This window comes from Amaranthus tricolor, chromosome 1 (genome assembly GCF_026212465.1).
Source record: "Amaranthus tricolor cultivar Red isolate AtriRed21 chromosome 1, ASM2621246v1, whole genome shotgun sequence".
NCBI lineage: Eukaryota > Viridiplantae > Streptophyta > Magnoliopsida > Caryophyllales > Amaranthaceae > Amaranthus > Amaranthus tricolor.
The window spans coordinates 37,148,664-37,162,502 of NC_080047.1; the positions used below are offsets into that span (position 1 = coordinate 37,148,664).

At 32.5% G+C, this 13,839-nt stretch overlaps 1 protein-coding gene across 1 annotated transcript; it reads right to left on the reverse strand.

Annotated features, from left to right (window-relative positions):
- Positions 1-1,454: 1,454 nt before the first annotated feature.
- LOC130815940 (uncharacterized) lies at positions 1,455-13,493 on the reverse strand. The gene is made up of 6 exons (XM_057682487.1): positions 13,269-13,493; positions 12,994-13,093; positions 12,848-12,892; positions 11,392-11,500; positions 9,303-9,564; positions 1,455-2,055 (listed from the first exon to the last, which is right to left on the reverse strand). The coding sequence occupies exons 1-6, from the start codon at positions 13,317-13,319 to the stop codon at positions 1,840-1,842; spliced, it is 783 nt and encodes a 260-aa protein (XP_057538470.1). The 5' UTR covers positions 13,320-13,493; the 3' UTR covers positions 1,455-1,839.
- Between the last annotated feature and the right edge of the window lie 346 nt (positions 13,494-13,839).

Sequence of the window (13,839 nt, forward strand, 5' to 3'; positions counted from 1 at the left end):
TTTCGAATTTTATCACTTAATTTGAAGGATTGAATGTGATTTTGATGGAGGAAAAAACAAACAAATGTCGTGAGTTGTGTGCTAAGGTAAGCCGTATACTGGAATGAGGAAGAAGGAAAAAAAATATATATAAACACCCAAAGTCGCTGTTAGTAACAGCGACTTAAGGAGTTGACTGGTCAACTCCTTCAGTCGCTGTTACTAACAGCGACTTTGGGGTTTTATTTTTTTTTTTTTCTTTTCCTCTTTCGCTGTTACTAACAGCGATTTACCCGAAGCTAGGCTTGGATGTACGGACGCTTATTTTGGGAAATAAGTTTTTACGAAGCTTATTTTCGGAATTAAGTTGTTTATTTGTCTTAGTTTTTTCAAATTTTCTTAAAATGACAACTTCAAATTATGGGTTGGACCTGTGAGTGGTCGCACGTATGCGGTTGTCTTATAGGAGATTTGTTGAAAGTCACATGCCTTAAACCAAATCTTAAAATGACCATTATTTTAAGTCTTAAAATGCCTATTTTAATACTTCAATTGCCAATTCCAATCATTAATATCAATAAAGGCTCAACTAGTATTTTTTTAAAAAAATTTATATATAATCTTATTTTCTCAATTCAAATTTGAGAGTTAAAAGGCAAATCCAAGATAACGTTGAAATTGGTCTTTTAAGTCTTGAATTGGCAATTTATTTAAAAAAAATTATAATACAAAATTTAAGAATTAAAATCAAATCCACTTAAATCTTGAAATTAGTCTTAAGTATTAGATTTGGCCATTTAAGTCTTGAATTTGATCATTTAAGTCTTAAAGTTACAAAATTATTAAAAAATATTGAAAAAAATTGGGCTGCAAACTATTTGGCTCATATATGGGTGATTGTACCCATGGTTATTAGAATCTCAAACCTTTTCTACCATTCTACAATCCAAAAATAGGCGACCGATTCAGATTGTAGTTATGATTTCGTACGATCCTACATAGCTCAAGAATTTAGATGATAAAATCATAATACAATTCTACAATCCTACTAGGGTAATTTGAATTGTAAATACAAATTTCACTTATGTAATTATATCCATACACCAACAAATTCAACTATTTCTTGATTCAAGGTTTAAAATTAGTTATTAAAAGTATTCTTTTTCAGAACTTATTACATGAAATCAAATAAGTTTTTATTCACACCTTAAAATTAAAAAAAATATATAATTGACATTCATTGATCCAAATTAGCATATTAATGCATATTTGTAGGATCACACAGTCTTACGATCAGATTCTATCGATTTCAATTATACTCCTCATCAATTCTACGTAGAATTCCGATAACAACCTTAATTGTACCCATGCAACCGATGCATGCAAATTTTTGTGATCTAAATGTCAAGTTAGGCTCAATCAAGAACAGTCAGGGTCAGGCCTTGCAATGAAAGAGAGAAACAGACTTAAACAGGTTAGGTCCATTCAACCCGCTTGACCTGTATTTATATAGCTCAATATCTCAAAATATTAAGGTTGCGTCAATTATCTACTACAATATCAATGTTACTGTCTTACCCATAAACATTTGAAATCTTAAACAGCATATGCAGCTTTCTTTAACCAGTCTTTCTCTTGCTCAATGATCTTCGGCTTAATCTAGCACTAGATACAAGCTTAGCTATTAGTTCTTCTATCGTTATAACAATAATGTCAGAAACTTTAACTTACAAAGATTCGAATCTGAAAAGAACTTTTTCTTTTCATGGTATCTTCAGCCACCTAAGAAACCAATGTTACATGCTCTATAATTAGCAGATTACAATGGAAATTTTCTTTACGCAATCCACCTTATTCCTTTCAAGCATCGTGGAGCTGTGTCAGCCCTACAGATGATGATTCCTCGTGACGAAGGCGAGCTCTATGCCTACGGCGAGCTCGTCTTTGGCCGTGACTTTGCGATTTGGTAGATTTTCCAGATTTGTCAAGCTGGTCAGGATTCTCATTTGTTGATGAATCACCGAACAAAACGTCTAGGGGATCTCCATATCCAAACACATTAATGCCAGGATTTCTCTGCAAGAGATATCACAGTTAACAATGGAATGATCGAACCACCATTCATACTCATTAAAGAAACCAAAACCAGCAGCAGTTAGCATGTATAATCATGACATGTTATGTCGAAGCCACTTCCATGTAACCAGGGATGACAAGGACCTAACCCTACCCCATATGAAGGAAAATTTAAAGTCAAGCATAAGGTTATAGATTTCATATGGCAGCGTTATAAACATCAGCAAAAAATGCAAGGCCGACTTGCAGCAGGATGTATAAATATTACAATCTCTATCTTCTAATAAATTCCACTGGAAGCTATGAGAAGACAGACCGTAATTTGAAGCGTTCATGTAAACTATTCTATAATTAAGGAAAAAAACAGCAAACACAGAAAAACGTTACAATGATTAGTATATGCATGCATTGTACTTAGACTCTGGATAAAGATATTACAATCCTACAATTTTATGACCCAAAAACATGCAACCGATTGGATGGATTGTACATAGGAATCAGGATCTTGATGTGTTGAGATAGTTTGTACCACATCGATAGATTAAAGATGGTGTATACACTTTATAAGTCATTGGAGTCCTTCCTCCCATTGTCATATGTATTTGAGATGGTATCTCCTTGGTTGATAAATTGTATTCACCTTGTGTTTCCTGATTATATGCTGATATTGACAATATGTTCAGCTAAACATAACACAATGTTTGTAGGATCAAATGATCCTAGCTAAAATAAAATTTTTAGTGATAGGATTGTAACACGATTCTAAGATCTAACTCCTAAAAAGATCAACTATAGCTAGTTACCATTTGATTCCAACGTATATAAAGCCCAAATGCAGGATTATATTATATTACGATATTGTTTTATCAACTCGATCCTTCCACCCCTTCATCGATTCTAAGTAGGATCTCGATCCTAGTACCCAATTACTTCATGCAAATGTGTTCGTTTAGTCGTACCAAAAAAATAGGTACGATAGGTTCCAATAAGCTCGATAAGTTCAGAAAAGTTCTAAAATTTGTGTAGGATAGCCCTACGGAGTTCAACTCACGACAAAAAATTAAGATGAGATGAGCAAAAAGAAGTTTAGAATAGATCTACTAAGTATATATAATTTGGACCAAGGTTATATCAAATTGTAATTCTATTTAAATCGAAAGGGCCTCTCAAAATTGGTTCATAAATGGTTTCAATAATAAGTATCGTAAAATCTAAAAACATGCATAATCAAGAATTCAAGATATACCCATAAAATCATTCAAAGACTAATAGATGATAAGATAATTGTTAACTATTATAAAGGTGATAACTTATGATATAATATATGTTATGAATAGGTTTATTTGCATGAATAAATCTAATATAAATTTGCATAGTTTTCTCTAGTTAAAATTTAGTTGCAGAACAAAATAGTACAACCATAAAGGGACATTAAAGTTTCCAAATTGCTTAATTATTGTTTATGTTTATAGCTATTATTCCTTATTACTTCATAAAGGGACATTAAAGCTTCCAAATTGCTTAATTGCCAAACCTAGAATCAGTGGCGAAGCCAAGATTTTGAATTAGGGGGAAAATAGTTGATACACTAGCAGATTATTTGCTAAACAAAAACTATTATACTATAAAAAATTTATATCATGTAGACTGAAAGGAACTTGAATTATAGTAAAAGTTATATTCAATATATAGAGTTGAAGCTTCCCTATAATTATCCATTTTGAAAATAAACCAAGTATTTTTGACTTTATATATTCGCCAGTAAGTCTCCAAAAACACGCTATCAAAATTAAGATGACAAAAAGTATAACAATCACACTAAAATTATGAAAAAAAGATTAGTGATATTATGTTATAAATTTATTAGTTTTGTTAAAAATATAATAATAGATTAAATTGGGATTTGAACCCTTGAACTTATGTTACAATAGGGTTACTCTGATCATTGAGGTATAGTAATTTTTGTTATATTTTGCACTCTTTAAATTATATATCAAATAGTAAGGAGGCCAAAGCTAAAAATACACATTATCGCATTTTAGGCAAGGGGGATCGGGCCTCCCCCGGCCCCCATGTAGCTTCACCCCTTCCTGGAATCAATTTAGTTCTATTTTACTTCTGATTTAATTAGGGAAAACGCTAGAACTCTTTTCAGGTTAGTTTTGGCTACACAAGACTTTGGATGTATTACTTGCATTTTAGGGAGTGCCGATTTGCTAAATACAATATAGAATTTGAGCTCGTTATTGACTAGGCTAGGTCAACATACAAACACGATTCAGAGTTTTGTTCATCTTAGTCTTGCAACATCAAAAATTCTTAAGTTTTTTTATAAAAAACTATTTATAAACTACTTTTTTCACTTCCAATATATATCACTTGTATCAAGTGATAGGAGTGAGACCTTTTGGATCTCACTCAATCTTTCAACATTGCATGGAATGGTTCATGAATCATGAGACTTGCTTTGTTCATATATGACTCTGTCCCTTGAGACTTTACAAAAAATATTCAGTAAAAGTTAGTTTTATTGGTGAAACAATTTTCAAGCAGTAAAATTAAAGATAAAAAGAGTAAGGCATAAGACAGGTGTTTAAGTCAGCATTATATAAAGACATCAAGTAAAACAGTTTGTGGGACAAGCCAAAACCAAAAAAACCACTCATAACAGCCTTTTCATCTTGGCTTACATCAGTCATTTACAGAACCTGTGTTTTGGGCTACTTGACCATAGAGAAAAGCCACTTACCAAACCCGCAGGTAAAACCCCAAAAACTTTACAATTTGAACATTGGTTGAAAATCAATGACGTTTTACTACTAATCAAACTGCAAAAAAGGGCACAAATGCTTTCCATTCTTACTGCCCTCGGTTGGTGATTTGCAGCAAAATTGTCAGGATGAGTTCTGTGTAATATAGCAAGATTTATTGTATAACTAAACTATGAGTTCTGTGGGAGCATTGAGTAAATTTATTGTTGCCATTTTATGATTTTCATGTATAACTAAAACTATGATGTTTGTTTTGGTTGGTACCCTTTTTTGGTTCAGTGGTTATTTTCTTTTATAGTATAGAATATCTTCAGTTAATTTGTATCAAAGACAAATATATTGTGGATGGGTAAATATTTGGTATGCTGCAATTTTGTTTTTCACAGTTTGGGTCGTGGATTGGGCTTTTTGAGTACAACAACCACAATGTCATAGCCTTAATTCCAAAAGAATGGGATCGGCTATATGAACTAATACATCAGTTACTCTCAATGGTGTTGGATAGGAATGAACGGAAAATGTGGATTGTTACAGAGGATCTCCTACATGGATTTTCTTTGTTCATGCAGGTAACCCCATATCTTAAGACAAGGCTTTGGCATTGTTATTGTTGTTGGTATACTCCGACTGTTGATTTTATTTTATCCTCAATACTGTTTAATATTGTTTATTGGTATATGCATCTGAAGCGACACGGATTACATAACAGAGCATTAAAAATCTTTGGCTTAATGCAGATAGTTCAAATGATTTGGACAAAATTCACTGTAATGTGTCCCCTAAGGTGGAGTTGATTGGATGTTCACCTTAACATGGGATGTAATTGTTCAACTACACTTAGTAGTTAGTAACCATACAATTTAATTTTCCAAATTTGAATGGGTTGTATTTCCTAGCATTGATAAGGTTCATAATGACTTCTCGTATAAGAAAATAACTTTACCATCTATCTGACTTCCTCATTCGCAAAGGTTGTAAGATCGGTGTGACACCTTAGAAGTCAAAATATTCAAGAGAGATAAACTTAATATCATTTGACATAGAAATGAAAGATTAAGAAAAAAATTCACCTACACATCAAGCTTCACAGGAAGTTTATAAACCAATTCAAAGAATTATAGCATGAGAAAAGGTACTGCTGAAACTTATAGTACTACATATGAGATCATGTGTTGCATCTCAGACAGCATGACTTGACAAGAATGAGGATAGTGACTAGAAGTTTGGAGTTATCTACTTACGAGTTTGACTCGAAGATGGAAACAGCTTCCTTGGCAGAGGATGTTAGGAGTTGGATCATCTTCCCATGTACTATGCATTTACATGGTTCAATAGTTTTGTTCATATCCCGACGTGTCACTAAAGAAAGAATTTTTCAAGAGGGAGGGAAATGATAAGACTCAAAACCTTATGTTCCCATTTGGTTTTTTGATTCTTACTTGAGTCAGATGATGTAAAATTACTATAAAGCTAGTTTCTATGTATAATGATCAAGGGATGAGAGAAGATTGAGCTAAAGCAAAAAGGTTTCTAATCTAGCAAAGGAAAAAGGATGCAAAGAAGAGATAGTTGCTGAATTAGAGAACAGCTACTCCAAGATACCCCAATTCCATTAATGATGAAAGAGATGATTACATTGTATTTTTATTCTACTATTTATAGTCACTGATATAGCTAGAGTGCTCTAGAATACTCTTGTATTGAGTAGATACAATGCATAACAGAATTCTCTAACAAAATAGATTCCTTTCTAGCTTAGGTGGCACTTCAAATAACTGATTTTTCCATTTGTGCAGCTCCATCCTGTTGTCATTACTCATTTGTAATTTTCTTGCGCCTTTGATATGTCAGCAGCTTCTTAGGGCCCATTGGAACCATCACACTATATTGTTGATAAAGAGCCCCACATGGCTTCCAAGTCGTTCGCCAACAAAAATTGGCAAAACTAGCATTAATACTCTCCAACTTGTGTTGTTTCGATCAAAAGAGTCCTAGCTACAGATTCTCCTTAAGTAATTCCAATTTTAGAGAGTACTCCCTAAGATCCTCCTAATTGACTACTTTCACTCACAAATCCAAAACTAGATCACTTCCTAAATATTACTTCCATTTTTCGTTTTTTTGAAGTTAAAAATTGAAGTATTTGCCAAGTATGAGCTATTCAATAGTGGGTCTTGCAAGTTATCGTAGGTTAAATTTTTGTTTTACTAATGATACTAACTTTTTGCAAGTTATAGTCAATATTACTAGATAATAAATAAACCTAAAATCCCAAATCCACCAAAATGGTGGCTTGAAAAAGTCAAGACGGACTTTTCCCTTATGAGCAAAAATAAAAATCAGTCCCCCCAATCACCAAAACATTATGATAAAATTACAAAAACAGGTTTCTTCCCCCTTCCTCCATCAACATATCACAAACTCCATCACATGCCATTCTAGAAAATCCCAAATTTTTTTTCATCAATTTCCATAAAATGCATAAAATATGTTCTTTGTTTCTCATCCAAAAATCCCTCATTTTATTAGACCATAATCAACTATTGGTTTATGAATCAAATGGTGTAAAGAGCCAAAATTATTTATTTAGCCTTTGAAGATCCCAACTAATTTTGGTTCAACAATAAAGAATCTCATAAAATATACATATTCATTAATCTTATCAAGCTAGAGAAATTTTCTTATGTACTTCTCTTTTGTATTCATTTACATTCGAGAATTTGCCGGAAGAAAATTCATATCCCTTGTCAACTTCAAACTTCAGGCCTCATAAACTCATTGTCATCTTCTTTGCCCTTTTTTCAACCAGCCCAAATATCATATTTCACTTTTTTCTTCTCTAACAAATATCCTCCTTTGTCTTCCTCCATCTTTCTCCCTCATTCATGAAACCCAAAATTGTGGAAAGATACCCATAGTTTGATTATAATCGAAGAAAAGAAAACAGTTTGCCTTATTTACGTCAAATATTCCTATGTTTGGTTAAATTTATTTCTTATTTGATTAAGAAAAGGAAAAATTACTCAAAATAATCCAACATTTATTCGATTATCCATAATAATCCCAACTATTGATTAATCATGAATAATCTAAACTATTAAGTCATTTACCCAAGAATGTTGTTATGCAAATTATGACCAGATTTTGTAGGTAAATCAACAAAAAAAGAAAATACAATAAAATAACAAAAATAATAAATAAAAAAAGAAAAAAAATAGCATACCCGTTCCATTACCCTCCCCATGTCTACTTGTGCCCTCCCCCCACCCTACTACCACCTTCCACCCTCCCTTCCCCACTAGCCTCAGGCCTCGATTATGATGTAGGCCAAGCACCACCACCACAATTTAGAGTAAGATTGTTGGGTGCAATGGGTGTAAACGAGTAGTTGTAGGTATTGGCTACTGAGGAGGGGACTGGGTGTTGGGAAAGAGGACGGGGTGGCCGGTGGTGGCAGGGAGATGGGTTAGAGTGGCGGAAGTTGGAGTCTTGGGGAGGGGCATGGAGAGGGGATGGCGGTGGGGAAGGAGTTTTGGTAGTAACTTTTTTTTTAGTTTTTTTCATTAATTTTTTTATTTTTTCTGATTTAATTTTATTTTTTTTTTTTTGAAAAAATTACCTCTATAACAGATTGCGGGTCATTGTAATATACTCTTGGCAAATATCCCTCAAAGTTCGATATATTCATGGTTAATTAGTAGTTAGGATTATTGTAGAAAAATTGAGTAAAGGATGGATTATTTTGGGTAATTATTCCTTATGAAAATTCAAGATGTCATATCAAGGGTATTTCTGAGTGGATTTTTAAAATTACCCCCATAGTGTAAAAACAAGGTCGCATCCATCGCATCGGCCGTGTTGTAAAGGTTTTCAAAACAGACCAATAGTTCTTGCGTTAAAGGTGTACAAAAACCGCATTTAGGCCGTATCAAGGGACATCTTATAATTCGACCGATATTTAGGTGTTACGATAACCACATCACTCCTATTACCGTGTCACCATTCCATTACCACAATCGCGATCGTTACCGCATTTTACACGATGATTAGTTGATTACCCCTTTAAGATTACACGACTTGTCGTTCATACATGAGAGATATTGAAATGAAACTAAGAGAGCTTTGAGAGGTATGAGGTGTAACATGCAATGGAATCACTTTTTTATCAAGCTTTTAACAAGTGGAATCGGGCAATTGAATCAGCCTTCAGCTTTACGGAGTGAGATATTTGGTTTGTCTTCCTCCGTTCCTTAATAATATATAAATGTCAAAATAGTGATGGCAAATCCACAAGTATATGGACATAGAAATTCTTGCCCCAGTCACATGGCACATTCACTTCGATAGAAGAAAACATCAAGCAAATTTTCAAAAGAATTCCAATAATTTTCAGAAGTTGCTGCACTAATCAACAGAAAACATGCAAAACAAAAGCAGATAGATGTTCTTTAACAAACATCAGGATCATGTACTTACTGGATTTTTCTTGATCTCTGAACTAGGGGTCTTTGGTTTGATGTTGGTATCATCATTTTTCCGTGGATGATACAAACCTCGCTCAGTAGACTCTTGGGAAGTATTGACATCAGATGTCCGGTGCTCATCCATGTACAAATTACGAGGTCGGTAAACTAATTTGGGAAGTCCAGGGGTTGAATCATTGAAAACTTCTTCACAATAGAAATACTTTGAATAAAGCTGCATTTTCTTAGGATCATTGCCATACCTCTCCAGTATTCTGTTATTTATAATCCATACTTCAGATAAGTCTATAATTTTCTCAGCATAACATTAAGTAGCAATATGAAACATGGACTTTAATCTCTTTGATCCAGACCTAATTCAGCACCATATTCATGAGAAAATTCATCCCTAAATTTCTTTATCATGACAATACACAATCATCCATCAAGCAAGCATGACTGAAGTTTTTATAGACATAGATTCATTTAAACGTTCATCACAACTATACAAGACGTTCAAGTCAGGTCCTGCTCAAGTGTATGTTAATTTTTGCGACAGACTTCTATCTCCTTACACGGGTCATTGATGGTGGCCATCAAACAGCAGTATTATAAATCTGGAGAACATCGATTTGATGGTACAAATAGAAACTTTTTAAATTATGCTCCAAAAGAAGAAAATTAATATTTTGAACCACAAGCATCATTCACAAAAGAATATAATTTCAACACCATAAGCATCATAAGTTGCTGACTTTTATACAGTTAGGGGATAATAGAAAACAAGAACTGGTAAGAGTTTGCTCATGGATATAAATAGTCCAACGCTCTTAAGGTATTTTCTCACTTACGAATAAAGGAATGATTTAAAAGAATGTGAAGGGGATATCTAATAAGCATCTAGAATACACCTAGATAGATGGATCATGGAACCTCAATTTTTAAAGAAATATGGAAGCTAAAGGAGGGACATAAAACCCATTCTTTTTATTTAAATTTCAATCACCATAAGAGAATCACGAATTCCCATACTCTCTCTCTCTCTTCCTGCCTCCTCCCTTCATCTCTGCCACTCACCCCCTTAGTGTCTTATCTATCATCCAGCTCCTGCTTCCCATTCTATTCTTCATCCACTATTTCCTGTCATTCACCAATATCTTCCTGCACTATTTTCTCTGTCATTCAACATTACTGAAAATCCAAGTATGAGTGACCTTCGCCGTTACAATCATCACAAGAAGATGTAACCTACTAAACCTAGCAAGAGAGTGTTCCTGAAAATATAGAATGCAAACGAATTGACCATACTATCAGTGACTTCAACTCATGGCAGCTAAACTAAACATTTTCAGATAGCTAGATATAGAAAGTAGCCATGTAATGACCTATTTAAATTTGTTACAATTGGACAGTAGAGATAATAACATAACTTGCATGAAGAAAACAAATGTACCACAATAAATTGTCATTGGGGATCATATCTTCAGATATAGCTTATCTCAAGCTGTCAGCAAAGCTGCCAAACAAACATTTCAAAACCCTCTTCCTCGTTGGTGCATTACTTTTTGAGAAATATTTGGAAACTAGAACTTTAATGCTAACCCAAATGCCTTTCCTGAATAAGCTTTAAGAAACATGTGTGCATAACCATCAATTTGTTTTGTGCTTTGACTTGTGTTACCTCCATTATTCCCTTCATTTTTAATTTTGCTCACCAATAAGATTTTAAGGGCACAAGCGCATGAGTTTTAAGGAATCGACTTCTAGTGTTCTATCTCACCAGGGGAGGAATCTTCCATAAGAAAGCTCAAGCGAGCCGGTCATAGAAAATTGTAATAAAACAAAAGTCATGAGTTACAAGCTCAGAAGTACCATCATCTTCTACATTTGCTTCAAATGAGAAAACATAACCATGACTTCCTCCGTTTTAGAACATGAAAATGGACTTTGGGCAATTAGGATTATACTAAGTAATTGGAGAGATGCAAGATCAGGAATACCATCATCTTTTTTTAAAATTTCCATTTCAAAGCAAAACATTAAATGCGGGAATACTTACTGATCATCATGTGAGACACAATCATGTGAGACACAATACTTACATTTTATTAAGCTCTTGCTGCATTCGAGTTCCATCCAATCCAAGTATATGATCAACACATGAGTCTAATGCTTTATTCATGTTCCATGCAAAAGTAAGTAAACCAGCTCCTGCGAGAGTAAAGGTACTAAGAGTCTATTCTCTTCAACTTATTTTTTGAACTTATTACTTATTCTTATGAAAATCAGATCAGATCAGATCAGACCAGACCAGATCAATTCAGATCAGATCAGAAAAGTTCATATCAGATCAGACCAAATCAGATCAGACTAGATCAGACGAGACAAGATCAAATTAAAAATATAATATTAAATATTTTAATAAATAATAATAATAATAATAATAATAATAATAATAGTAATAATAATAATAATAATAATAATAATAATAATTATTATTATTATTATTATTATTATTATTATTATTATTATTATTATTATTATTATTATTATTATTATTATTATTATTATTATTATTATTATTATTAATTAATTAATTACTTAATTAATAAAATAAGTAATAAATAAATATATAAATAATAATGTTAATAATATAAATAATGTAATAAAATTATTATATTAATTAATTAACAACATTTATTAATTAATTAATTAATTGAATAATAATAATAATATATAAATGATTATTTAATAATTATAATAATGTTAATGACATTATTATTAATTAAATAATTAATTAATTAATTAATTAATTATTATTATTATTTATTAATTAATTTCTTAATTAGATAATAATAATAATAATAATAATAATAATAATAATAATAATAATAATAATAATAACTTTTTGAAACCAAATATGATCAGATCAGATCATATCAGATCAGATCAAACCAGATCAGATCAAATCAGAACAGATCAAAAAGATTCAGATCAAATCAGACTGAATCAGACAAAATCAGATCAGGTCAGACCTGAGTAAATTCAAATCAGATCCAATCAAATCAGACGAAGAGAACAGATTCTAAATTCTAAACTATCATCAAAACAACAAAACTAGTAAGATTAAGCCATCATGTCAATTGATGGAAAAAAGATCGAATGACCAAGGTATTGAGTATGAACAAACTATTGTTCTATTCATGAAACATCAGTTAATAAGATGAAACAAAAAATTCCAGAAAATTGCATTGAGACTGTAAAACCCTAGCAATAGTTGATCAGCACCAACAAAGAAGTTGATTCTAAAGTCCCAGAAAACTCATCTTAAGATTATATTATGTCAGCAAATTTGGTGACCATTAACAATAGAGCATAGGGGGTGTTTTGTTTGATGGAAAATATTTTTGCCGAAAACATTTTCCTTGAAAAAGCTTTCAACGTAGACTATTTTTCCAGGGAAAATGCAAATGAACAATTACTTAAGTAAAAGTAACATTTATTTTGCAGAATTAAATTGAATAAGAAATGGTAGAGCAAGAACTTAAAGTGAAGTACCTCCAGCAAGTCCCAAACGATTAAAAAAGTTCAACTTTCTTGTAGCTGCAAGAACAAATAAGAGGAAATTTATGTTTCAAGTATTGGATAATGCCAACAAACCGAAATACAAAGTATGAATGGACATGTAAGTTAAATTTACAAACCCATCCACGTAAGAGCTGTGGCGACGGAACCTCCAACTCCGCCAATGGCGACAGACTTCCACTGTTTGAAGATTTCCGCTTCTTGGATTGTCATTTTTTCCTGTAACGAATCCCAATTCTCAAATTTCGAATTCAGTCATATCAATTCACATTAGGATAATCAAATCCACTAAAGATATTACCTTCAAGGCTTCAATTGATTCGATACAATCGATTATCATAATCAATGAAAATCATGGAGAAAAATGGAAAGGGGAAGAAACAAGAATATTTACCTTTTTGGAATTGAGAGATCGTATGAGTTCATCTAACACAATCGCTGACATTTTGGTGAAATTTGTAGCGATGACAACCAGTTTTTCTGCTTCTTGGTGGTTGCAGTCTACATCACCGATAAATATTGCCACCAAAATGTTGTGTGTTTTAGACTTTAGCCATTAGATTCCGTTGTTGATGTGTTCAATAGACTACACTACTTTGACAAAGAAAAAACGTTACTTCCCTTCAAGCCCCGCAAATTCTTAATCAATCACGATTATTTGCAAAATAATTATAAAAAGGCAAAATATTAAAAAACTACCTAGTATATACCCCATTTTGCAAATAACTACCTTAAATAAAAATTTTTGCAAAAATCTACCTTACATAATACAATTGTTTGCAAAACACTACCTTATAACGGATTTTGGCATTTGACCGGTATATTTAACCGTTGACCAGCACGTGCCAGGCACGTGGTACTTTAATTAACCTAACTCTTCTTCATTTCACTTCAGAGCATTCGAAATTCTTTTCAATCCTGCCATTTCCAGCCATTTTTCCATTGATGTAGCTTCTCATTTCGCT